The 23428-nt window shown below is 48.7% G+C and overlaps 1 protein-coding gene across 1 annotated transcript in view; it reads left to right on the top strand.

Annotated features, from left to right (window-relative positions):
- The window catches only part of Stab2 (stabilin 2), a 169046-nt gene that overhangs the window by 122939 nt on the left and 22679 nt on the right, over positions 1-23428 (top strand). The window contains exons 43-56 of the mRNA XM_059245218.1: positions 1062-1135; positions 2715-2786; positions 7864-7983; positions 9270-9317; positions 10924-11007; positions 12366-12512; positions 13147-13287; positions 14826-14885; positions 15888-16064; positions 17419-17508; positions 17823-17969; positions 19492-19548; positions 20655-20784; positions 22426-22575. Coding sequence (XP_059101201.1) covers positions 1062-1135; positions 2715-2786; positions 7864-7983; positions 9270-9317; positions 10924-11007; positions 12366-12512; positions 13147-13287; positions 14826-14885; positions 15888-16064; positions 17419-17508; positions 17823-17969; positions 19492-19548; positions 20655-20784; positions 22426-22575 — 1497 coding nt within the window. The remainder of the gene's footprint in view (positions 1-1061; positions 1136-2714; positions 2787-7863; positions 7984-9269; positions 9318-10923; positions 11008-12365; positions 12513-13146; positions 13288-14825; positions 14886-15887; positions 16065-17418; positions 17509-17822; positions 17970-19491; positions 19549-20654; positions 20785-22425; positions 22576-23428) is intronic.

Below are 23428 nucleotides of genomic sequence, written 5' to 3' on the forward strand. Positions count from 1 at the left end.
GAAAACTGTCTGAATTTTAACCCACCAGAAAGGGTTGCCACCATCATTCTAAAAAGAATCATGTGCTCTTGACCTACGTTAACAGTCTACTGTAGCTCACGGTTTCCTTTGCTCTCTTGGTGTATTTTCATATTGTTCCTTAGGCATCTGAGACTAAGCTGTGTAAGTCATGTTGTATTTGTCCCAATAACTGAGTCTGTATTTCCTGAGAATGAGGGCAGCTTGTTCTGTAGCCACACACACTTCCTGACTTCAGTAAGTTGATTATCACTATAATACATTTTCTAGTTATATTCACATGCTAATTTTATCAATTGTCCCAATAGTTCTCTAGTTTGGGGTCTTTGGAGGACTGCATATTGCATTTAGTGTCTTAACTCTTTGGACTATTTCTTTGATAAAGTGTCTTTTATTTGGGGTTTGAGGTTTTATTGTTTTTTTTTTTTCATTATTAGATTCCACTTGTATATTCCAGGCCAAAATGTCACAAAAATCATGTATCCTTTGTAGGCTGTCACAGGTCTCAAGGTTTCCATCGGCCCTTGTTTAGGATATGACCAGGAGGTCAGAGCGCTCCCGAGTTACCCACTGCACGGTCCCTCTCCCCTCTGTGCTGTGAATCAGTAAAGAGAAGCTCTGCCTTCGAGCTGTCTGCTCCTCTCAGGATGGCCTAAACTGAGCGTCCTCTAAACCAGTCTTTGTGATGTTGCAGATGATTGTACTCAAGTTCCCAAGGCTCCTCATCTGTTGCACTGGTGGACTGGGTGCTAAGATTCGCCTTCAAAACATTCATATTCATTCCACAGAAGGTCAAATTTAAGCCCACAGATGGTGCCTCTGCTAGAATTCGCCCAACCCAGTGGGAGGGTCAGTTTTGAGAAACCATCCCCCCACCCCGAATTTTTCTGCCTCTGAAGTTCCAGAAAACTGAGTCCCACGTAGACACCTGCTGCTCTTGGTCAGTTATCCAAGCCATCTCCGGTCTCTGCGGAATGCCCTCAGAATGCCTCTTCACAGACATAAAGCTCGACTCTCGTAACACACTGGCTTTTGTTTTCAAGAGATAAACCCGTGTTTGGAGAACAATGGCGGCTGTGACAAGAACGCGGAGTGCACACAGACAGGGCCCAGTCAGGTGAGTCGCCTCCTGGAGGCTTCTTGGGAGGAAACTCCTGAGTCATAAGACCCAGGCCTAACGGAAAGAAGGGTGGAACAGACCTTGGACCCAGTTGCAGCCAGAACCACTGCAGGGCAGACAGTGAAAGCACAAGAGGCAGTCTGAGGGGAGGGACTAGGAGAAGGGCTTTCTAAAAGTGGGGTGGACTCCCCTGCAACCCCCCGTGATCCTAGAAGCACCTAGAGGTTTCACCAGAAATGTTCCCCTTTCTTTCAGCTTTCTGATCCCCAGAATGCCTCCCATTTTTCTTTGGCTCCAGGCTCTGGAGGGCACTGTGCCATGCCAGGAGCTCACAGTCTTTCTGCATTGATATGGCCCCCAACACAGACAGTTGTGCAGCTACCCTGGGGCAAGTGAGTTTGGGGGAGTAGGAAAATAAGAGGACTCCAGCAAGGGGTGGTGGCCATGGAGCAAAAGGATCCAGGGGCAACGGAGGAGCAAAGACCCACACTCTGCCTCTCTCAGTCCCAGACCCATGGTAAACACACAAAATGACCAGGCAGGGCAGTGCATACGTCATGACCCTGGGTAAGAAGTCAGATACCCAAGAAATGTCCCTCGGAGCTCACCAAGCCTCTTAGGAGACTGCAGCGCTGTGTCCCTCAATGGGCAGATCGAGCAGGTGCCTAAGCATCTTAAGTTTTAAAAAAAAATTTTTTTTAAAACTTGGAAGGTGCCTGTGTGTGTGTGTGTGTGTGTGTGTGTGTGTGTGTGTGTGTGTGTGTGTATTTCATCATCAGAAAGTCTCAACAATCTCTGTTGGACTTTTACTCACATCTCACATATTTTCACATCTCATTAGAGTTCCTATATACATGGAATGAGGAAATTGTTCTTGTAAGGTTTCTGGCCCCTGGGCCCTCTAACAGTGTTCCTGCAGACCTGGAAGGCAGCGATGGTGAACTGAACTCTAGGAATACAACCCCAGCTGAGATGAGACAGCTGCTAGGCCTGTTGGGAAATGCTTAGACAAGGTTGGGGCCAGTGGAGAAGGAAGAAGAGAAACAGTGGGAACCCGCCCAGATTGCCCTGGCTAGCCCCGCCTGCGGATTCCAGTTCTAACAAGTGGCCATCAGGCCTGTGGGGTCCTGCTCCCAACCCCCTGCAAACAGCATCCCCTTCCTCAAGCTCCGGCTGCCTTCCTTGTCCATGGAACAGGTGTGGCGGCTTCTTTTCCTGTGTATATCCCGGGAGCTGCAAAGCCTTCCCCTCAGCATATGCTGGCACTGGTGTCTGAGTTCCTTCTTGTTGGAGATAAGACAGTATTCCAGCTTAGCTCTCTTCCCATCAAAAAAGAAGGTATCTTGGTGATAAGGATGTGTCTGTGAGATCTAGAACTCGAGTATACTAGACTAGGTATTACAAAGGAAGGAAGGAAGGAAGGAAGGAAGGAAGGAAGGAAGGAAGGAAGGAAGGAAGGAAGGAAGGAAGGAAGAAATAGTCCCTTCTCATGCTTCCATTCCACAGTCACATTCCAGTCTGAGACCCAGAACACTAACCTGCTGTTCAATGACCGTTTGCCTCTGCTCCCGAACAGGCCGTCTGTAACTGCTTGCCAAAGTACACTGGAGATGGGAAGGCTTGCACACTCATCGATGTCTGTTTAACCGTGAGTATGCTTCCAGGCCCGTAGCCTTGGAGCCTTCTCCTACCTCCTGGGGAACAGAGGCCAAGTGTTCTTCCCTTGGAATCGCAGAGCTGCTTCTCAGTAATGAGGCTCACTTCTCCTCTTGTGTGCCGTGGTCATACTGGAGAGAACAGAGAGAACAGGCTGGTACCCCACAGCCTGCCCCCTTGGCTACAAGATTCTGAAGGGAGGGACCTAGTTATACGGAGTTGGTCCAGCATTCATCTGATGCAAGTGTCCCAACCAGCTTAATTAGTATCCAAAGTATAGGGAGCGCTAAGAAGCATTCAGGAGTCAACTAACAAGCCCTGGCATCCTGCTCAGAATCTGGTTCCCTAGCCACAGTGATGGGTGATGGAATGCTGATCTATTGCCTGAGTTTTTTGTTTCCTGTTTTTTCTTTACGTACCAAATAGGGAAGAAGAGAAGGGCAGTTGAGACTAACCCTGACAGAGTTAGGTTGTGGGAAAGTAAAAGCTGCAGGGGCCGTGAGGAGACCAATCCGTGGCCAGAAGTTAGGAGAGGGTGGGGTGAATAAGGGAGCCATGAGGAGTTCTTCGGGCTAGGAAACGACTCTAAGGAAGCTTTGATGTTGGGCACAGTATACATTTGTCAAGACCCACAGAACGTACACCAGCTAGAGTGGGCCAGCACGCTGGCTATGGACTTTAATATCAGTGCCTCGATTCCAGCCGATGTACAGCTGACCAATGCAAGGTGTTATGATGCGGAAAACCAGGGAGTGGTGGTGTCTCTATAGGAATGTCTGCACTTTCCATTCTGTTTTCCTGTAAACCTAAAACAGCCCTCCAAATCAATTAGTTTAAACAAAACAAAACCCACCACATCCATAGAGAAGCCAACTGTCAATTTTCTTATCTTTTACACACACACACACACACACACACACACACACACGCACGCACACGCACGCACACGCACGCACACACGCACCTGAGCATAGCTTCTACTACCCAGATTTGTGTCTTTCCTGCTTAAGCTACCTCCGTGCTATTAAGAATGTGCCCAGGGGAACACACCATTTTTATCCTGCTTAGCTCAGATGTGTTGCCCCTCGTCAGTAGACAGCTAGAGAGATCTCAGGACCCAGCAACATGAACTCCATGACCTCTGCACAAGCATAACCTCTTGGCAATCCTGTTGTGAGCAGCCTCCATCGCCCACCAAAACATTTCTTCTGGTTCTCCCATGACTTTTGACTGCAGACCAGCTCCATGTTGTACTAACCCAGTAGGAGCTAGGTCTGAAAACTGGACAAGCTGTCTCCTGCTGTTCAACCTACCCCAGGCCCATGCCTCCACTGGAGTAAGACGGTCCATAAGCTTCATGCCCCGGCACGTCACATCTGGGACACTTTTGGTCATCCAGGCCTCTGACAACCTGCATCAACATGACATTGATATGTGCTGCTCTCTAGACATCTGGGTTTCCATGCTTCCTCTCATTTAATTCTTCTGATACCCAGTGGGACCAGGACTAACTTGTTTGTTGTTTTTACTCTTTTGGGGGGCCTGCCACCCAGCTCCCAAATAAATCACTCACAGAGGCTTATTCTTAATTATGAATGCTCTGCCTTAGCTTGGCTTGTTTCTTGCCAACTTTCCTTAACTTAAATTATCCCATCTATCTTTGGCCTCTGGGCTTTTCTCCATTCTCTTACTTCTGTAAATCTTACTCTTACTCCATGGCTTGCTGTGTAGCTGGGTGGCTGGCCCCTGGAGTCCTCCTGCTCCTCTGGCTGCTGCTTCTTCCTCCCAGATTTCTTCTTCTATATATTCTCTCTGCCTGTCAGCCCCGCCTATTTCTCTCTCCTGCCTCACTATTGGCCATTCAGTTCTTTATTTGACATTCAGATGTTTTAGACAGGCAAAGTAACACAGCTTCACAGAGTGCAACATAAACAAAGTAACACACCTTAGAATAATATTCTACACCACTAACCCCAGTTTACTGATGAAAAGACTCTATCTGTGAATTATTTTCCTAGGCGTCATAGTTTCATTTCCTGTTGATACCCTAACAAAGCAAACTAGGGCCGAAGGGATTCATCTGGGTCACAGTTCCAGGTCACAGTCCATCACTGCAGTGAAGTGACAGTGGCAGGAGCTTGGGAGAACTGGTGACATTACATCATAGCCAAGGTCAGAGAGCAATGAGCTAATACATGTTCTCCTGTGCTGAGCTCACCGTTTCCATTCATACAGTTCAGAATCGCCTACCTAGAGGGTGCACCACCCACAGCGGGCAGATCATCCCACCTCAGTTAACTTAATCAAGATAATCCACCCATAGGGCCTAGAGAGATGGCTCAGCAGTTAAGAGCACTGGCTGCTCTTCACAGGGCCAGCATGCCATTGTCAGCACCCACATGGCAGCTCACGGCTGTCTGCTCCTCCAGTCTCAGAGGATGCCAGTCCCTGGGCACCCGGCACACATGTGGTACACAGACATACACGCAGGCAAAACATCTATACACATAAAAATAAATAAGTAGCTTTTGTAAAAAGCTATCCCCCATAGGCATGCTCACAGCCAGCCTGATCTAGGCAGCCCCTCACTGAGGCTCCTCTCCTGTTGATTCTAGACTGTGTCACACTGACAGTTCAAACTGACCATCACAATAGGGGCTGCTGTAAAATTTAACACAGGCAGGACACAGAAATTTATAAATTTATATATGATTCTTGAGGGCTAAAATCTAAAATCAGTGTGAGCAAGGATGCGTCTGAACGTTCCGGGGCAGAATCCTTCCTTGCCTCTTTTTGCTGCTGGTGGCTCCAGTATTCCTGCCTGTAGCTGCAGACTGCAGCCTCTGGCTCTCCTCACCTCCACGTCTGTCTTCTGTTCTTCCACAGACACCTGTGGGTTTAAGGAGCCCCATCTCAAGACCCTTAATGACATTAAATGCTTTTCTAAATAAGGTCACAGTTACAGGTGACTTGGGGCTTAAGGACCAGACATGTTTGGAGTGGGGCACTTCTTCCTGTCTCTGGCTGTCGAGAGTAAAGATCCTTATCAGAGACCATGGAGCTAGTACATGATACAGAGCCCAAACCCCTGTGTGTCTAGCCCTGGGCCGACACTGTGGACCAAACGCTTTGATGGCTTGTTCTGCCTGAGCACTTCCACCTGGGGCTGTGAGAACACGTGGACTTCCTCCCCAAGCACGTCCATTTGCCTCCTTGTTTTGGTCTGGCAAGCTCAAGAGAGCAGTGTCCTCTACATGAAATGACTGTGAGGCCCAACAGGACCTGGGACACAGAGGCAGCTGGGATGTGGGGCCGTTGTTATGACAACTCCAGCTGGCTGCTTGACAACAGCTCCTCCATGTTGTATTGGCCAAAAGACTCATCTGCCCTGGAGGTCCAGAGGCTCTTTTGCTGTCCTCTTGGAGCATATGTTCAGGAATTAGCTCTCAATTCCAGTCATAGGGGCATTGGGTACTGGACAGGGACCACAGCAGGAAGATGGAAAACTTGGTTCCTCTCTGATGAGTACCATCTCCAGAGCCTCAGATCTCTGTTGCTCGGAGCAATGCCAGCTAGCGTTGGCTGTGCAAGAACAACAGAAATTTTAATGTGAATTTTTCCAGTTTTTAAATGATAGTACTCAAAGCAAAAGGCAAAAATTCTCTAAACATTGGGATAAGCGAACAGAGTAGTCATGGAGCTGTCCAAGAACCATGAATTTCTCCCCAGTCCTACCACCAAGAGCCAGGCAGCAGGGCTTCTGTGAGGGACTCTCCGGTTCCAAACCCTCTGTCCCTTTAGTGCTGCCACCACAGAATCCTGGAGACCCGGTAACGTGAACAGAAATTTAATCCTCACACTCCAGAGGCCCAGGATCAGGATGCCAGCGGGTGGTCCGGCCTCCTTGGTGTATCATAACAGGGCTGAGTGAGTGAAAAGGAAAATGAGAGGGAAAGACAGAGGAGGGTGGATGGATAGACAGGGAGAAAGGGAGAGAGGGAGGGAGAGGGAGAATGTAAACCTCCGCAAGAAGAGAAGAAGGCTCCGTGAGGCACGCAGTGCTGGGGATGGCGCTGGTGTTCAGGGTAAAGGCTTTGTGAAGACAGGAAGGAGTCGGTGTGTGGTCACACAAGCAAGTGCCCTCATGGTGAGGGATGCCCTGGGGCTCCCAGGCCTCTGGAGGGGACAGAGATCAAGAGGGATGTGACAAGAAAAGACCTCTGTGTGGCCTTGGAGCATGCTGGGTAATGCAGCTGTCAAAGTCTGGGGTCATTGGCTGGAAGCTTCATGACCCTGGAGTCTGCTTTTCTAGGCAGCAAATAGAAGTTTGTCCCCTTGGGGTAGGAATCTGGGATGCTGACAACCATCACACTTAGCAAATGTTTTTGGAAAAGAGTCTAGGGGAAAGGAAGATTTCCCGGCAGGGGTGTTGAGCCTGTTGAGCGGCTCCTCTGCTCCTCACAGGAGCTTCTATTCCTGGCTCCATGTTCCTTCCTCACTGGAGTCTGCTCTGGTTCAAAGTCCATGCAGATGCCCCCAGGGAGGCTCACTCTGGCTGTGTTTTGTATTTTGGCCTCCTCTTCCACATCTTGTGAGCTCTTGGGCAAGGCAATGGGTTATGCTTTATACTGGCTTTTTGTCATCTTTCCTATGACCCAATCAGAGTTTAGCCTAAAGGTCAAACATGAAGGGTACTTATCCATAGAGGACTGGAGATCTGGTTATATGAACATGCCATGCCCTCTTGGGATAAGAAGCCGCCTGAATAAATGGCCAGCAACCAAGGCACTATAAGGCAAGTTCAGGAAAGCCAATGAAGACTGATCAGAGTTGGAGAGTAAGATGAAATATGTGTGGTATGTGTAGGTGTGTTCGCACATGCACATGTGTGTGTTGCTAGGGATTGAGCCCAGCACTTTGCACATGCCAGACAAGTTTCTACCACTGAACTGTACCCACATCCCTCAAAATATAAATTTCAGCACAAAATTGCTTAACAAATATGAACAAAGTTGGCAGATGTACTGGTCTGATTGAGCCCCTCCTCTACCTCTTGGCAATTTTACCAGAATAATGGCGGCTGCAGCCCATTTGCCACCTGCAATCACACCGGACAAGGTGAAAGGATATGCACCTGCAAGCAGAACTACAGGGGAGATGGACTCACCTGCCGTGGCAGCATCTACCGGGTAACAACACGTCTCCGGGAAGTCAACTCCGCTTCCCAAATGGCTGAGAGTCCAGGTTCCCCGGGGATTTGTAAATCGCTTGCACTGGAAAGAGCTGGATCTACCCAGGCAACTCCTGTGGCCTGGGAAGGGAGTGGTGTCTCTGCTAAGACTGGCAAAGCTCTGGAGTCAGAAATACCTGGGTTTGGACTCAGCTCTGCCAGGAGGTAGCACTGTGACTCAGAGCAAGTGATGTCACTTACTCGGAGCAAGTGATGTCACTTTTCTATGCATCCCTTCGAATCTGGAAAAGAAAATGATCAGGACACCAGCTCTATCAAGTTCTTACAAAATTAAATTTAAAATTAAATGATGGTGGATGCCAAGAACACCGAGCATGCAGTAATGCCAAAGCATTGCCGTGCTTTGGGTCGGTATGTGAATAGGATGTATGTGGTAGGTGTGATAACATCTGATGTGGGTGTACAGAATGTGGTGACTGTGTATGACATACTGTGTGTAGTGTGTGGATGTGTGGTATGGTATGTATGAAATATGGAGTGTGTTTGTGGTATATGGGATATATGTGTGTGTGATATATGGTGTGTGTGTGTATGTATGTGCATGGTATATGGTATATTTTGTATTTGTGGTGTATGGTATGTGTAGTATATGGGGTATGCGTGTGGGATATGGGCGTATGTGGTATATTTGTGGTGTATGTGTGGTATGTGTGGGTGTGTGGGTGTGTGTTTATGTGTGTGTGTGTGGTGTACGGGGAGGTGTGGAGTATGGGGGAATGTGTGGTGTATCTAAGGTATGTGTGTGCCCATGTGCATACATGCCATTCGCCCCCATCTGCCTACACTGCAGATAGAGGAAGAGGCAGGGTGCTACTTTCTGGTTTCTGCAAACACTCAGAAAATTGTTAAAGAGAGGCCAAAGCATTCTGACTGATTGAACATTCTTGTCAGGGAGGCCAATTCTGCCATATGCAATAACTGACCTTCACAGGATCTCAACTACATTTGTGTGTTTTGTAAAGATTTGAGATCCTTTTGAAATGCTTGTAAAGTTCTGTGCCTTGAGGAGTGGTTGGATCTTTCTTTCATAAATTGGATAAGATTCCAGAAAGGACCTGGGACTCAGTGTGTCGCTCGGTCATCCTGAGCATCAGCTACAAGCCCCCCAGTGAGGCTGGAAGAGAGCCATCTCGTGGCTTTCCAGTGGGCAGATTGTCACATACAACTCTATATTACTGTGTGTGATTCCCAGATCAAGTGACATTTCCCTGTCTTTGTTTGCAGGAACTTTCTAAGGACCCAACAACTTCGCAGTATTTCTTCCAGTTGCAGGTAAGAAAGTATCTGTCTACTTCTGAGGCATGTCTCAGACCCTGCATTCAATTTCCACCACTAAAATATGTGTATGTATAAATCTGTGTGTATACTATATATGTGTATACACGTGTATGCATACATATATCAACACGCCGGGTCTCCAGCAAGCTATAAGATAAAGCTGTAGCCTCCGGAGTCAGGGAGGGCAGAAGAAAGTCTAGAGCTAGGGTCAGTGGCACCAGCCCCACTGCTGGCCATTTGTGAACTCCGTCTCTCAAGTCTTAGGTGTAAGCAATCACATAGCCATTAGTGTCTGTGACTCTCATCACATCTAAACATTGAAAGGGTACAGTAAAAATACAATAGGAAAGATTAAGGAATACGTCACACAGGGCTCTTACCGTGAGCAGGGCTTGCGCTGTGTGAGTCACACAATAGCAAAATGGCCTAAGAACACATTTCTCAGAACATGTCCCATAGTTAAGTGACAATGACTGTGTATGAAAATGTCTATCACAGCAGTAGAGAAAGAGACATTATGGGGTGTGTGAGCTACCTGTTCCCAGCTGTTACACCTGACAGAAACAACCCAGTGGAGGATAGCTTTTGCAAGGGTCCATGCTTCTGGGCCAGTGTGAGGCAGAGCATCATAGTGTCGGGAACATGTGGCAGAGGAACTTTGCCATGGCGGACAGGAAGCAGAGAGGAAGCAGAGAACACAGGCTAGGCATACCCATCCCGGAAGGAGCAGGGCAAGATACAGCTCCCAGGAAAGCTCTCCTGCTCAGCCCATCCCCACCTCCAATCTTTCACCTCCAGCCTGTCATGGGTCCCTGGAGGAGGTAACCTGTCCATTAGGTCAGACCTCAGCGTCTCCTCTGTCTATGAAGACGGCCTCTCAGGCACACCCAGAAGTGTGCTTCTCAATCTCTTGGGGGCTTCTTAACCCAATTAAGTTGACAGTCAAGAGTCACTCTCTCGGCCGGGCGGTGGTGGCGCACGCCTTTAATCCCAGCACTCGGGAGGCAGAGCCAGGCGGATCTCTGTGAGTTCGAGGCCAGCCTGGGCTACCAAGTGAGTCCCAGGAAAGGCGCAAAGCTACACAGAGAAACCCTGTCTCGAAAAACCAAAAAAAAAAAGAGTCACTCTCACCAGTGGGACAGCTAGTTAGGTGAAAGCATGCTGGCCTTGTGGGAACCAGCCACAGGAATCCCAGGTGCACTGAAGGATGAGGCTTGAGAGACTCGCAAACACCACAGCAGCCCTACAGTCTTAGGACAGCAAGCTGACAGACAGCCAAGTCGGTCTTGGTTACTACAGTCACGTGATTATCGCAGTGTATAACCGTCACATGGAAGAAAGGCTAGAGTCATCTTTGATGGGACTCATGGGTAGGGTTGTCACCTCTGCTTCCAGAGGCGTTTATCTCATAGCCTCATGCTAATTTTATAATTAGAAAAAAAACACCATTTTGACGGCATAGAATCTGGGTTTACTTTGAGTCTGAGGCAAAAACCCTGACTCTGGCCTATCTTTGAGCCTCACCCTGTGTCTGTGAGAGAGGAAGCCGCTAAGCTTGTCTCTGAAAGAATGACCTGTGGCCCCGCCTGCCTTCCTGCAGGAGCACGCTGTCCAAGAGCTGGCTGGACCCGGTCCCTTCACCGTGTTTGTGCCGTCTTCTGCTTCCTTCAGTCAGGAGCCCAGGGTGAGCACCAGGCTGGCGCTGTGGAAGGGCTCGGGGAAAGGCGTGGCCTGGAGCCCACCGTGGTGATGTTGTGAACAGGGCATTGAGTCTCAGGTAGAGCTGACCAGCAGCAGAAGGGGCTGCTTGTCTGGGTGAAGATCCCTGACAGGCCTTTGGGTTTGGGGCACCACTGGCCAGAGGCTTTCTAGACAGAGTAGGAAATTGGAGAAGTCTCAAGTGATCAAGGAATCCAAACTCTCTAGAGACCAAAAAAAAAAAAAAAAGTGGATGGGCAGAGAAGATTCACAGTTAAAGGAATTGAAATAGTTCTTGACTTGCAGGAATGACCAGACCGGAGCTTTCACGGCTTCTGTCGTTCCCTGTGCCCCATGTGAGATCGCCTATAAATATACTAAACAGCTAACATTTCCATAGACAACCACCTCAGAACGGGGCCTGGATAACATGTATTCCATCTCCATAGTCAACCACACTCAGAACGGGGCGTGGATAACATGTATTCCATCTCATAGACAGCCACACTCAGAACGGGGCCTGGACAACATGTATTCCATCTCCATAGACAGCCACAATCAGAATGGGGCGTGGCCGACATGTATTCCGTTTATACTCATATCAGGCCTGTAGCTGAATGTCATCCCCATTTTACAGTGGAGAACACTGAGGGAAGTAACTTTGCTGAGGTCCCATGCTGGAAGGTGGTTGAGGAGGGATTTATTCTCAGCCACTGTACACACTGCCCCTCTCTATATACATATATTTTAGATACCAGCAAAGCAAAGGCACAAGAATAATGTTTAACATCATTTAACCTTTGGTTATTTTAACTTAAAGCCTCAAAGGAGGGAGAAAAATTTTTATGGGATTGTTGTTGTTATTGTTGGAGACAGGGTTTCTCTGTGTAGCCCCGACTGTCCTGGGACTTGCTCTGTAGACCAGGCTGGCCTCAGTCCACCTGCCTCTAGGCATGTACCACCACTGCCTGGAGTTTTCTGAGCTTTTTATTACAGTGACTTCATAATTGTAGTCTTTGTATTTTGAATCCAAATAGAAATGTACCACAGCCTCCAATCCGGAAGACTTTCTCCTGCCTCCTCTCTAGGAAGGCCCTCCTGTGGTCTCTCCTAGCATATCTCCCAGCAAAATCCTTTTCTGTAGGACATTGTAGGACGCTGGCGTCCTTCAAGCAGTGCTGTGACAGGCTGGCCCAGAGCCCCCTCGAGACCCCTCCCACCTACGATTCTCACCCCCTTGCCTGAGCAGACACTAGCTCCTCAGAGTGTGGGAACGAAGAGACAGAAGGAAGGTTCTAGCAACAGGCTCCTGCCTCTGGCCTACCTCCCTGGCTTCTTTTCCAGATCAAAGACTGGGACCAGCAGGGCCTCATGTCCCAAGTTCTTCGGTACCACATGGTCGCCTGCCAGCAGCTGCTGCTGGAGAACCTCAAAGTGACCACAAGTGCTGTGACCCTCCAGGGCGAGCCGATCTCCATCTCTGTCTCTCAGGTAAGAGCAGCCACTTGGGGAAGGTGCTGTCCTCACCCTCCACGTCTGACTTCCCCTCCTGAGTGACGGCCTCAGCGATAACAGCTGACCACTGAGTGATTTCTACTGTAGGGCTGTGCTAAGGACTTCACATGCACTGATCCAGTCTGTCCTGTAGCCCCATGATGGAAATACCATCGTTGTCCTCAATTTCCAAATACAGACGCTGAGCTCAAAGAGGTTAGGGAGCTTGTTCAAAGTCCCATAGCAAAAAAACAGTTGAATTGGAATTCAGACTCAGAGGCAAGACAGCTCCAGATAGCACAGATGGAGTAGAGGATGGGTGATGTCAAGGACACGCTGATGAGAAACCAGCTGTGAGCTGTTTATTCCGTGAGCTTTCAGAATTGTGTTGAAATAAGCAACCAGCCAGGTTGGCTGATTATACATTATTTGCTGTTAACCTCAGAGGTGAAAACTGTATTCTCATCTCCATTTTCCTTCTAGGAGCATAATAAACAATGTACTTAAGTCACATGGACCTTCAGGCTCTGCCCCTGATGATGAGCACATCAGAGAAGCATCCATCCTGTGGGAAAGGATTCTGAGTGGCCTCTCTGTGCTCATGCTTCTCACAGTTTTCCTTTGTCTTCAGGATACCGTGTACATAAACAATAAGGCAAAGGTCCTGGCTGGTGACATCATCAGCACCAATGGAGTCATCCACATCATCGACAAATGGCTGTCTCCCCAGCACTTGCTTGTCACCCCCAAAGATGCTTCAGGCAAGGTTCTGGTAGGTACCCCACTGTCACCCCCCGGCACGTGATGTCTGTCTGTCAGCTCAGCTGCACTGTCATGCTGTCGCCTCAAACAAAGGTTGTTCGAGTCAGTCTGTGGATTTTATTGCTGGGGGGCAGTGGTGTGCGCCACAGTCCCAGCTTCAAGTAGGAAGATCATTTGAGCTCAGGAGTTTCATGCCAGCCTTGCCAATATAGTAAAACCTATCTCCTAACAAAATTTTTAAAAATAATTAATTTTATGTTTTTCTTTAGTGTCCGCAAGGGAAAGTTATCTTAGATAGATTTGGAGAAGGAAGGGGAAGGGTGAGAGGGGAAAGCAGGAAGGGAAGGTGGATAATTAGATATCCCTAAAGCTAAACCTGGAATAAAACTTCTTAATGGACAGAAAAAACAATTTTAACTATTTATTCATTTATTCTCTTATTTGTTTCTTGGTTTTTTGATATTGAGGATTGAACCTGGGCCTTGTACATGGTAGGCGAATACCTTCTTCCTGAAGTACAAAATCAACCTTTTTTCATTTTCTATGTTTTGACATTTCATTTTCTATTTTCTATTTTGAGACAAGGTCTCATTAATTTGCTTAGGCTGTTCTTAAATTCATTCTGCAGCCCAGATAGGCTTTGAACTTTTCATTCTCCTGCCTCAGCCTCCCAAGTAGCTAATATTACAGGCCTCAACCACCAGGCCCAGTTCACTTTGTTTTAATGATTAATATTGGCCGCTCTCCTTCATTGCAGGTGGCAGAATCCATTAAACCTCACTTCTAAAAAGGAGTTTCTTAAGATACCATGTATATGAATAAATCTTTTGGAGGCCATAGTCTAATTCAATGATACACAGGTGGAAACAAAGGATCTCTAACTTTACCCTAGGGCCATTCTGACTGTTACAGCTATTCAAATTCCACCTCTCCAACCTCTCCTCCCAGGGGACTAGAGACCGAACTACTCACACCCACATCACTGTGCTCCAGGTGGCCTAGCATCCTGCTAGCTGTACCTCGTATTGTTCCCTTCCACCAACAGATCTCCACAGTCCTTGGGTTTGGTTGACCCTGCATTGCCTGTGGGCTTCTAGCTGCAAGGGAGTCTGGAAAATGTTGTGTCCAGCTTTCCAGCCTCTGTAGTGTGGAAAAGCATGGTCAAAAGAAAGCTGCTATGGTTGCTAATGAGCCAATGGATAGCCCAGCCCCTGCTGTGTTACTGCTGTTGAATGCAGTTGGGTTGTTAAAGTGCTTGGTAAACTGTCTAAAGTGGGCATGTTCAACCTACAGATGTGTCCCAGGGTAGCCATAAATGTGGCCCAACACAAAATAACAAACTTACTTATGATATTAGACTTGGTTTTGTATCTCTGTCCCTTTGAGTAAGAGTAGCCACCTCAGGAAGGTGCCATCTTCTAGTCATAGAAGATGTAGTGTCCAGCTTTCCCTGCACCGTTCTCAAGTACGGACTTTGTAGATAGCAATGTCAAATGGTTGGACACACTTGCAAGATGAAAGATTTTATGCCCTTTCTTATCTTTGCAGCAGAATCTTACTACAGTGGCAATGAACCAAGGATATACCAGATTCAGCAAGTTAATACAGGTAAAACACTAAGGGGAAAGAGAACTGGGGGGCAACCCACCCTGAACTCTGCTTTGTTAGGTTTGATTGTGTTTATATCTGAGAGAGGCACCTCACACTGACCAATCCCCAAAGAGCTCCAAGAACCTTGGATCCCCAACAAAGCGTGGTCTATAGTCTCCACATTAAGTCCTCAAGTCCCCAAAAGATCTGAGTGTCAGATTCTCTAGGGAGCTGGTTAGAAATGGGGGTTCAACATGTTCAAAATGAAAATCCCAAGGACTCACATGATGGAAGGAAAGAACCAACTCCTACAAGCTGCCCTCTGACCTCCACACATACCTTCCAGTAAATAAACATAATAAATATTTTTAAATGAGACTATCCAAGGATGTTACAACTGAGTAAGCCTTGTCCACCTAGCTGTCCCCAAACCTCTATAGTCAACATGTACCTATTCATCAGGGTCTGGTTGGACAGTTTAGAGCAAACTAACAAGGCTGTCAAGGGCTTGATGAAGGTCATAAAGCCGATTTCACAGGGGAAGTTAATATATGGGATGTTCCCATACCACATAAGGCTCTCAAAATGATTTCTCCTATTCATCTTGACATTTCTTTGGGGTACATTTTATCTCAAAACTTTATAAGCAAACATATATGTCTCAATATTTTCTAAGTTTTTCTTAATGAAATGTGAGAAAAAAAATAAAAACTAGTCTTGAGAAGTTAAAGTATTTGGACAGAAGTAGTATCAAAAGTAAGATACTCATTGGTTTACTCTCCTACTAACAAAAGCCTAGAGTCTGAGTCTCTGGGTTGCTTTTTAAGGAAATGGGGTTCAGAATGGTTGGGGCACAGTGCTCTAGCTTCTGGCTGTGTCACTCTGGGACCTTCGGAAACCCTGACAAGCCACAGTTCAGGTCCTGGAGAGACTGGCTCAGGGAGGCCCTCTGCCCACAAGGAAGGGCCTCACCACACAGCGCACGCGTGCGCAGTAAGGATGACAGCACCTCTGTTTCAGGACTCAGGCTTGCTGAGTGTCATCACTGACCCCATCCACACCCCAGTCACTCTCTTCTGGCCCACGGACAAAGCCCTCCAAGCCATACCCCAGGAGCAACAGGACTTCCTGTTCAATGAAGACAACAAGGACAAGCTGAAGGAGTATCTGAAGTTCCACGTGATCCGAGACTCCAGGGTAGTTTTTCCAATGTCCCAGAGAAAGATGCGGTCTATCCCTGAGGCCCCGTGACCCACAGTTCACTATGTGTCCCCACACCTCCCTGGCGGGGGGGGGGGGGCGGTTCAGCCCCTCTGCCCTGTGAACTGTGTGCTGCCTTTTTACCTTCCCATTTCATAAGGCAGAATGGCAGCTGACAGAGGTCCCCTCGAGCTTTTCCAGATGTCCTCTACCGCTCCTGATTCTGACATCCCAACACAAATGACTTAATGCATCTTAACACAATCAGCTGTCAGCCCTGTGAACTAGCCAACTGTCCTGATCACGTAGGGACATGAAGCCAGTCACTCTGAGTCCTCAGGGAGCACTCTTGTCCACTCCGAGATGAAGCCATCCACTCCAAGATGCCAGTGCTCTGACCACAGGACACTCAGTGTCCACGTGACTTCCTGGGCCTGCATAACAGATTGCCACAGGCTAGGTGCTTTGGAACTGTAGAAACTCATTCCCTCCCGGCAGTAGAGGCTAGACCACTGCCATCAATGTGGCAAGGTCATTTCTTCCAGGGATTCTGAAGGAAAGGCTGTCCCCTGAGTCTCCCAGGGCTGCTGGTGGTTTCTGGCACTCTCTGGCATTCCTTGGCTTGCAGGAACATGCATCCATGCAGTTTGCCTCCATCTTCCCACAGTCATTCTTTCCCTGTGTCTCAGTGTCCCTCTGTGGTATTCTCCTCTTCCAACAAGGACATCGTTTATATTGTATGAAGAGCCCACCCTACTCCAGGGTTAGTTCATCTTGCCTAACTATTAACTGTATTTGCAGAGACCTTGCTTCCAAATAAAATCACATTCTAAGGTCCTTGGGGTCAAGATTTTATAACATTTTGATATTTTTTTATTTTCTTGAAACAGGGTTTCACTATGTAGTCCTGGCTAGCCTGGAACTCACTAAGTAGACAAGACCAGGCTACCCTTGAACTCAGAGATCTACTGTCTCTGCCTCCTGAGTGTTGGTATTAAAGGTGTGTGCCAAAATGGCTAGCTCCTATGACTTTTAAATGAGCACATTTCAAGACATAAAGCTGCCCTGGGCCATTTCCCGGCTAACCCCACTCATCCTTTCCTTGGCTTCATAAACCTAGACAGCCTCTTCCAGGTGCCCAAGTGCAGACACCCAGCTGGCACAGATTGTGCCTAGCGGAGGAACTCCCAGCCCCTAGAAAGTCCTGGTCACCCTAACCTTTGATTCCAGTCCCTGGTTGCTTTAGCAGAGTTATTGTAATAGGAAATCTTCCACCTGAACTTGGTTTGCTGGCAAACTCCTCTGGCCCTTGAGCCCCAGGGCAGGTACTAACATGGCTCCTCTCCCTCAGGCTTCGGCGTCAGACCTGCCCAGGTCTGATTCCTGGAAGACACTGCAAGGTTCAGAGCTGAGTGTGAAGTGTGGGACTGGCAGTGACATCGTGAGTGTCCTGGGGGTGACCAGATGACGTGAGAGCACTTCTCCAACCATTCCCAGTTTGAGAGGTGTTGGGGTGTCTTGGGGTGTGTTTAGGGGGGCTGGGTTTCTGTTTTCCATCATCAGCAAGTTCTTTTTCCCTCATTGCCTTTAAGGGTGGCTATAAAACATCTGATACACCCTGGCACTCCAGGCCCTCGTGACAGGTGCAGGAACCCCCCTACGTGTTTATTTATTTTACTTCTTTCTGAGCCGTATAAGCTGTGGGAAGAAGAAATATTTGAAGGGATTGTTGATCTCTCTTTCTCTGTCTTCCAGGGCGAGCTCTTTCTCAATGGACAAATGTGCAGGATCATACAGCGGGAGCTCCTGTTTGACCTGGGCGTGGCCTACGGCATCGACTGCCTGCTAACGGATCCCACCCTGGGTGGCCGATGTGACACCTTCACCGCCTTCAATGTCACGGTCAGTTCTACAATTACCAAAATGGCCAGAGGCCCGCCCTGGTGGTCCAGCATGGGCTCCAAGGAAGGGCCGTGATGAGACCAGGTCCCAAGACACCTGAGGGCCAATGGATGACATTCTTCAAACCCAGAACCAGCGAGCATCTGCTTAGCCACCTGCAGGCCTAGAAATCCTTGGTTTGCTTCTCACCTACTCCCGTTATTCCTTCATCACCAAGGAAACAGTGCGGGTACCAAATGTTAGCCTTCTACTGTGCCATTCATTTTCAGACCCGCCCATCCACTTATTCATTCAGCAAACATCTCTTTGAATTCCTGCCAGGTTACACCATCTAGAACTGACATACTTGGCAGTGAACAAAAACGGTTCAGCATAATGTATAACATGTGCCCTGTACCCCTCCATTCATTTTCCCACTCACTCAGTCTGCAACACTGAGTGAACCTGTGTCCTGGGCCCGCCACCACACAAGATATGACTGGCTTCTCTCACCCAGCCAGTGCCACCGGATGAATGGCAGCTTTGAGCTGCTCTGCTCAGTGCCCATCTGACCCCCCAGCAACCCAATCATGAGAGTAGTCCCCACCAGCTCCCGGTACGGACTTGGAAACTGGGGTGAAGTGGCGTCATAGCAGCGCTCGTCACTGCTCAGTGTCAGTGTCTGGCATCTCTTGAACAATTTAATAAGTACCCCAAGATTTAGGGCTCCAGCCTAAATGAAGGTGAAGGAAGACTCTTTCCTGTTTTAGCGGGTGTAGCCTTAACTTCCAAAGTGTATCTATGTACTGTCTTCCCGCTAATCAAACACACTTTTGCCAAGTCTCCAGAGGTCAAATGGCAGCATGATTGTCCCTGAGCTATACCTTATAAAGAGTAAAGTTCAAAATGTGTCAGTGATCGGTCAAAGGTCGCCTGCCCCCACACTCCCCGCCACTACAGCCTGCCCATGTCACACTGCCTGGGCCCAGCTCTGTACACCAGGGGACTTCTTCCAAATGGCCATCCAAGACCTTCAGAATTCTCCAGGACAAAGTGAAGTGTGTGTGTGTCTGTATAATCCTGATCATAGCCATATCTTAATCAAGATGAAGGGGTGTGTGTGTGTGTGTGTGTGTGTGTGTGTGTGTGTGTGTGTGTGCAGTTGCCTGTAAAAACCAGAGGTCAGCCTTAGGTACCATTCCTCAGAAGTTGTCCACCTTGTTTTTGGAGACAAGGTCTCTCCCTGGAAACTAGGCTTCACTGATTGAGCTAAGCTGGCCAAGCAGCCATCAAGTCCCCACCTCCCCTGTCTCCACCTCCCCAGTGCCGGGTCGACAAGCACACACCCCCATGCCTGGCTTTTCATGTCATTTCCGGGAATTGAACTCAGCTCCTCACGCTTGTGCGGCAAGCGCTTTACCCACTGAACCATCTCCCCAGCCCCAGGTGAAGTTCTCAATTAGCTCCTCCAGACATGAGCCGGGGGCACCTCCTCGTGGTTGCCCGTGTTCTTAATACTGAAGTCTCTCGTCTGCCACACTAGGGGGACTGCGGGAGCTGTGTCACTACGCCCGGATGCCCGCCGTGGAGCAAACCAAAGGTGACGATGAATCCTGACATCTGGAGGTTTCATTTCATACAGGGACAGACTCACTCACTGGGGTGGTATGGCCATAGACCGTGTGTGGGATGTGCAGGCCTCAGTCTTCCGGTGGGGGAGGGGTCCGTGTAGGGCTCCGTCAGTGGGCTTCATATGTGTTCATATGCGTGTTCCCAACCCGGGCAGCCTGTGGTTTACTACACATCTTTTAGGAGCTATCTTGAAAATTCATGGAATTACAAATACCTAGAAGAGAGTAGAAAATTATTATAGTAATAAAAAGTAGTGGATATTGTTGGCTGTTGTGTGCTGGGAGATGTATATATGATAAGAAATGAGTTTCAGAGAAAGAGCGCAATCAGACCAAGGCCACACAGCTGGTCTGAAGCAAAGCTGTAACTAAATATCAGAAAGCCATGTGGGGAAACAGCTAAGTCTTGAAGTCCATGGGTATGGGGACATACACATACACACACGTCCCTCACACACACACATACACACACTCCACACACACACACACACACACACACACACACACTCATATACACACACCCCTCACACACACACACATATACACCACATACATACACACACACCCTCTCATACACACAGACACACACACATCCCTCACATACACAGACATATACATCACACACACACACACACACACACACATCCCTCACATACACAGACATATACATCACACACACACACACACACACACACATCCCTCACATACACAGACATATACATCACACACACACACACACACACACACACACACACACACACACACGTCCCTCACACACAAAGTGAATCTCACCCCTTCCTTGCTGAGGCTGTATATGATAGCAATCTGCCTCTCTCCACACCGTCTCCAAGCAATCATTTCATTTGTAAACAGCTCCCAGGGTGAGAAATTCTGTTCAGGGCCCCAGTTCTGCCCCTCCCCCTTCACTCTCGCCTGCCCTGAAAATCTTCAACCTTGGTAGTGCCAAGACCCTCCACTGGGGGGGGGAGGGGGGGTGCGCTGGAGCCCCAGCAGCCCAGCCCAGCGAGGAAGGTGGTGACCAAGGACCAACTGCACAGCTCCTCTCTCCCTCTAGGGTGTGACACAGAACTGTCTCTACAACCCACTGCCCTTCAGGAGGAGCCTGGAAGGCTGCCAGCAGCTGTGCTCCCTGGTGATCCCGCTCCCCAGGTGCTGCAAAGGTTACTTCCTGCCACACTGTCAGGGTGAGGGCACCCCTTCTCCTTGCCATTCTGAAGGGGTACGGGCAGGCTGTGCTTTTAAAAGTACCCAAGTTCTAAGGAGGTGGGGAAACACCACCCTCGTGATCCCCATGCCCCAACCCAGCTCTCTGAACAATTGTATGTCCGTCCCTCCTACCGTCTTCAGAGTTAGTTTTACTGAGATCCTACTGTGCGTCTGCCTTCATGTTTAAAACCAGACTACAGCTGGGCCTGAGGGCACAGGCCTGTAATCCCAGCTAGTTAGGAGGAGGCTGAAGCAGGGTGACCACAAGTCCAGGGCCGGGCTGAATTACAAAGTAAGTACAGGCAAGGACAGCCTGGGCAACTTACACCCTGTCTCAAAATAAAAAGAAGGCTTGGGAAACAGTTCCTTAGTAGAGCACATGGCCAGCATGTATAAGGCTTCATTTCCAGGACTGCAGAAATAATAATAAAAGTAATAAAATTAGAATAGGACATTTTCCCTGGTGATTTAAAATGCATGCTGTATTATTTATTGCTGGTTTCCATGCAATGTCCATAATGTTGGGAAGTATGTCTGTATAAATGCTTTGACATGATTCTTGAACAGTGATGACTGATAGGGTTTTGTGGGCCAACTCTGCAGTTACAGGGTGTCTCTTTGTCAAAGGGAGTTTGATCTCAATTTGGAAACCTTGATATAACTTCTAGTGACTTCGGCAGGGATGCTTAACAAAGGCCTACAAGGCACATCCCATCTGCTGGACTTTGCTCTAGGTAGGCACACTGTTGAAGGCTCACATGGAGCAGATAACAACCCCGCTGCCAGCCCCTGTAATAGCTGGGAAATAGACACTTGGGAAAAGTAAGAAGTAAGCCCAAGGTCCCAGACTCCAGCAGCCATGATGTTCTTCCTGCCGCGTGTAGACCACTCATGGTCTGTACTGTAGACCACCCTGCAAACTCTGTGGGCACATGCTGGGCTGAGTCCAGTCACCAGCTCCCAGCCTCCGTCACTGAAACGTGGAGCACCACTACTGAAAGACCATTAGAAACGGTTAGATTCGTTTACCCCTGTGGATTTGTAAGACACTCGCAGAGGTAGAGCTGCGGCTCAGTGGGTAGAACTCTTACCTGGAATGTACAAGGCCCCGGGTTTGATTCCCAGCGCAGCATTGGAGGTGTGGGGGCACACACATAACCCCAGCACTCAGGAGGTGGAGGCAGGGGGATCAAAAGTTCAAGTTCAAGGCCAGCTTGGGATGCATAAGACTTTGTCAAACAAATGAAAACCAGTATTCTCAGATTATGCCATCCGATCCTCTCAGTAATGATGTGTACAGGTCAGGCTGGCAAGATGTCATCGCCGTCACCACCATTGGGTGCTACAAACAGCTCAGAGCAGGTTCATGACTTGGCCCAGGCCTACTCAAAGCCAAGTCTCCTGACCAGCACTACAGCGTGCATTTCAGCCCACGGCCCTGCCAAGGCAGCATCAGATCAGACACGTGAGACTCAGGTCCCAGGTGCCAGTGGCTGGCCGGGTAGGTGCCCTGACACCCAGGGCCGTGAGAAGATGTCAGAACTGACGGTGTTTACAGCCGTGCTGCCCTGCCCTGGTCTGGGAGTCTGTGTGATCACTGCTGTTTCGTTTTCTTCCAGCCTGCCCTGGAGGACCAGATACGCCATGTAATAACCGGGGTGTCTGCCGTGATATGTACTCGACCACAGGACAGTGCAAGTGCAACACCGGATTCAACGGGACCGCTTGCGAGCTGTGCTGGCCAGGGAGATTTGGGCCTGACTGTCAGCGTATGTGGCTACTTGCTTGTGTCAGCCTGTTTGTAGCTTATGCTCCCTGTCCTCATCTACGCCACCCACTTGACCCAGGAGGAGTCGCTTTCCATTTCTCTCATCTACCTGCTTGTATGCTTTCCCTCCTTGTACGTAGTCCTAGTATCCATCCCTCGAAAGAGCCTCATGTAATTGAAACTGGCAGTCCCTAAAGCCACCAAAGAACTTGTGGCTGAGCCTCCTCCACTCACTGACTCATTCTACACACACATGGCGACTACATGCATTTCTCACGTGCCTATCATGCGGCATGCATGTACAGTTCTGCATTTAATCCTTAGCACAACCTTTGAGGTGGGAACTGATGTTGATGAAGAAACTAAGGTGGGAAGAGATGAGCAATGCACTTGGAATCGTCCTAAGATTCAAGGGAACAGAGGTTAGAGGGGTGTGGGGACAGCATCCCAGCCCTCGCCAAAGAGTGCAGAGAAACAAAAAGAGTCATAAAAGCTGTGTAGATGTGTAAGCAGGTAACAGACCTGAACAAAAGGACTCTCACACAGAGAACCAGAGCGCCAAGGACTGCTGGCAGACACATCTGCCGGAGACGCTGTGTCACATTTAAGTGGCCTGTGTCACGAGGGGCCACTGTACTCACACACAAATCAGTAGCTTTCCTGGAGGAAGGCAAATGCAGAGGTCAAGTGGGCCTGACCTGCAAGGAAGAGTGGAGTAGGTGAGGCAGGGGAAGAGCAGAAGGCCATGAAGCCTGCAGGTCACCAGGAGCCCGAGCACACAGGAAATTCTGGACCAGAGGAAATGACTCAGCATCTATTCTAAATGTGCCGGGCAAGGCCGGTAGAACTGTTGT

This window comes from Peromyscus eremicus, chromosome 18, assembly GCF_949786415.1.
Source record: "Peromyscus eremicus chromosome 18, PerEre_H2_v1, whole genome shotgun sequence".
NCBI classification, from domain to species: domain Eukaryota; kingdom Metazoa; phylum Chordata; class Mammalia; order Rodentia; family Cricetidae; genus Peromyscus; species Peromyscus eremicus.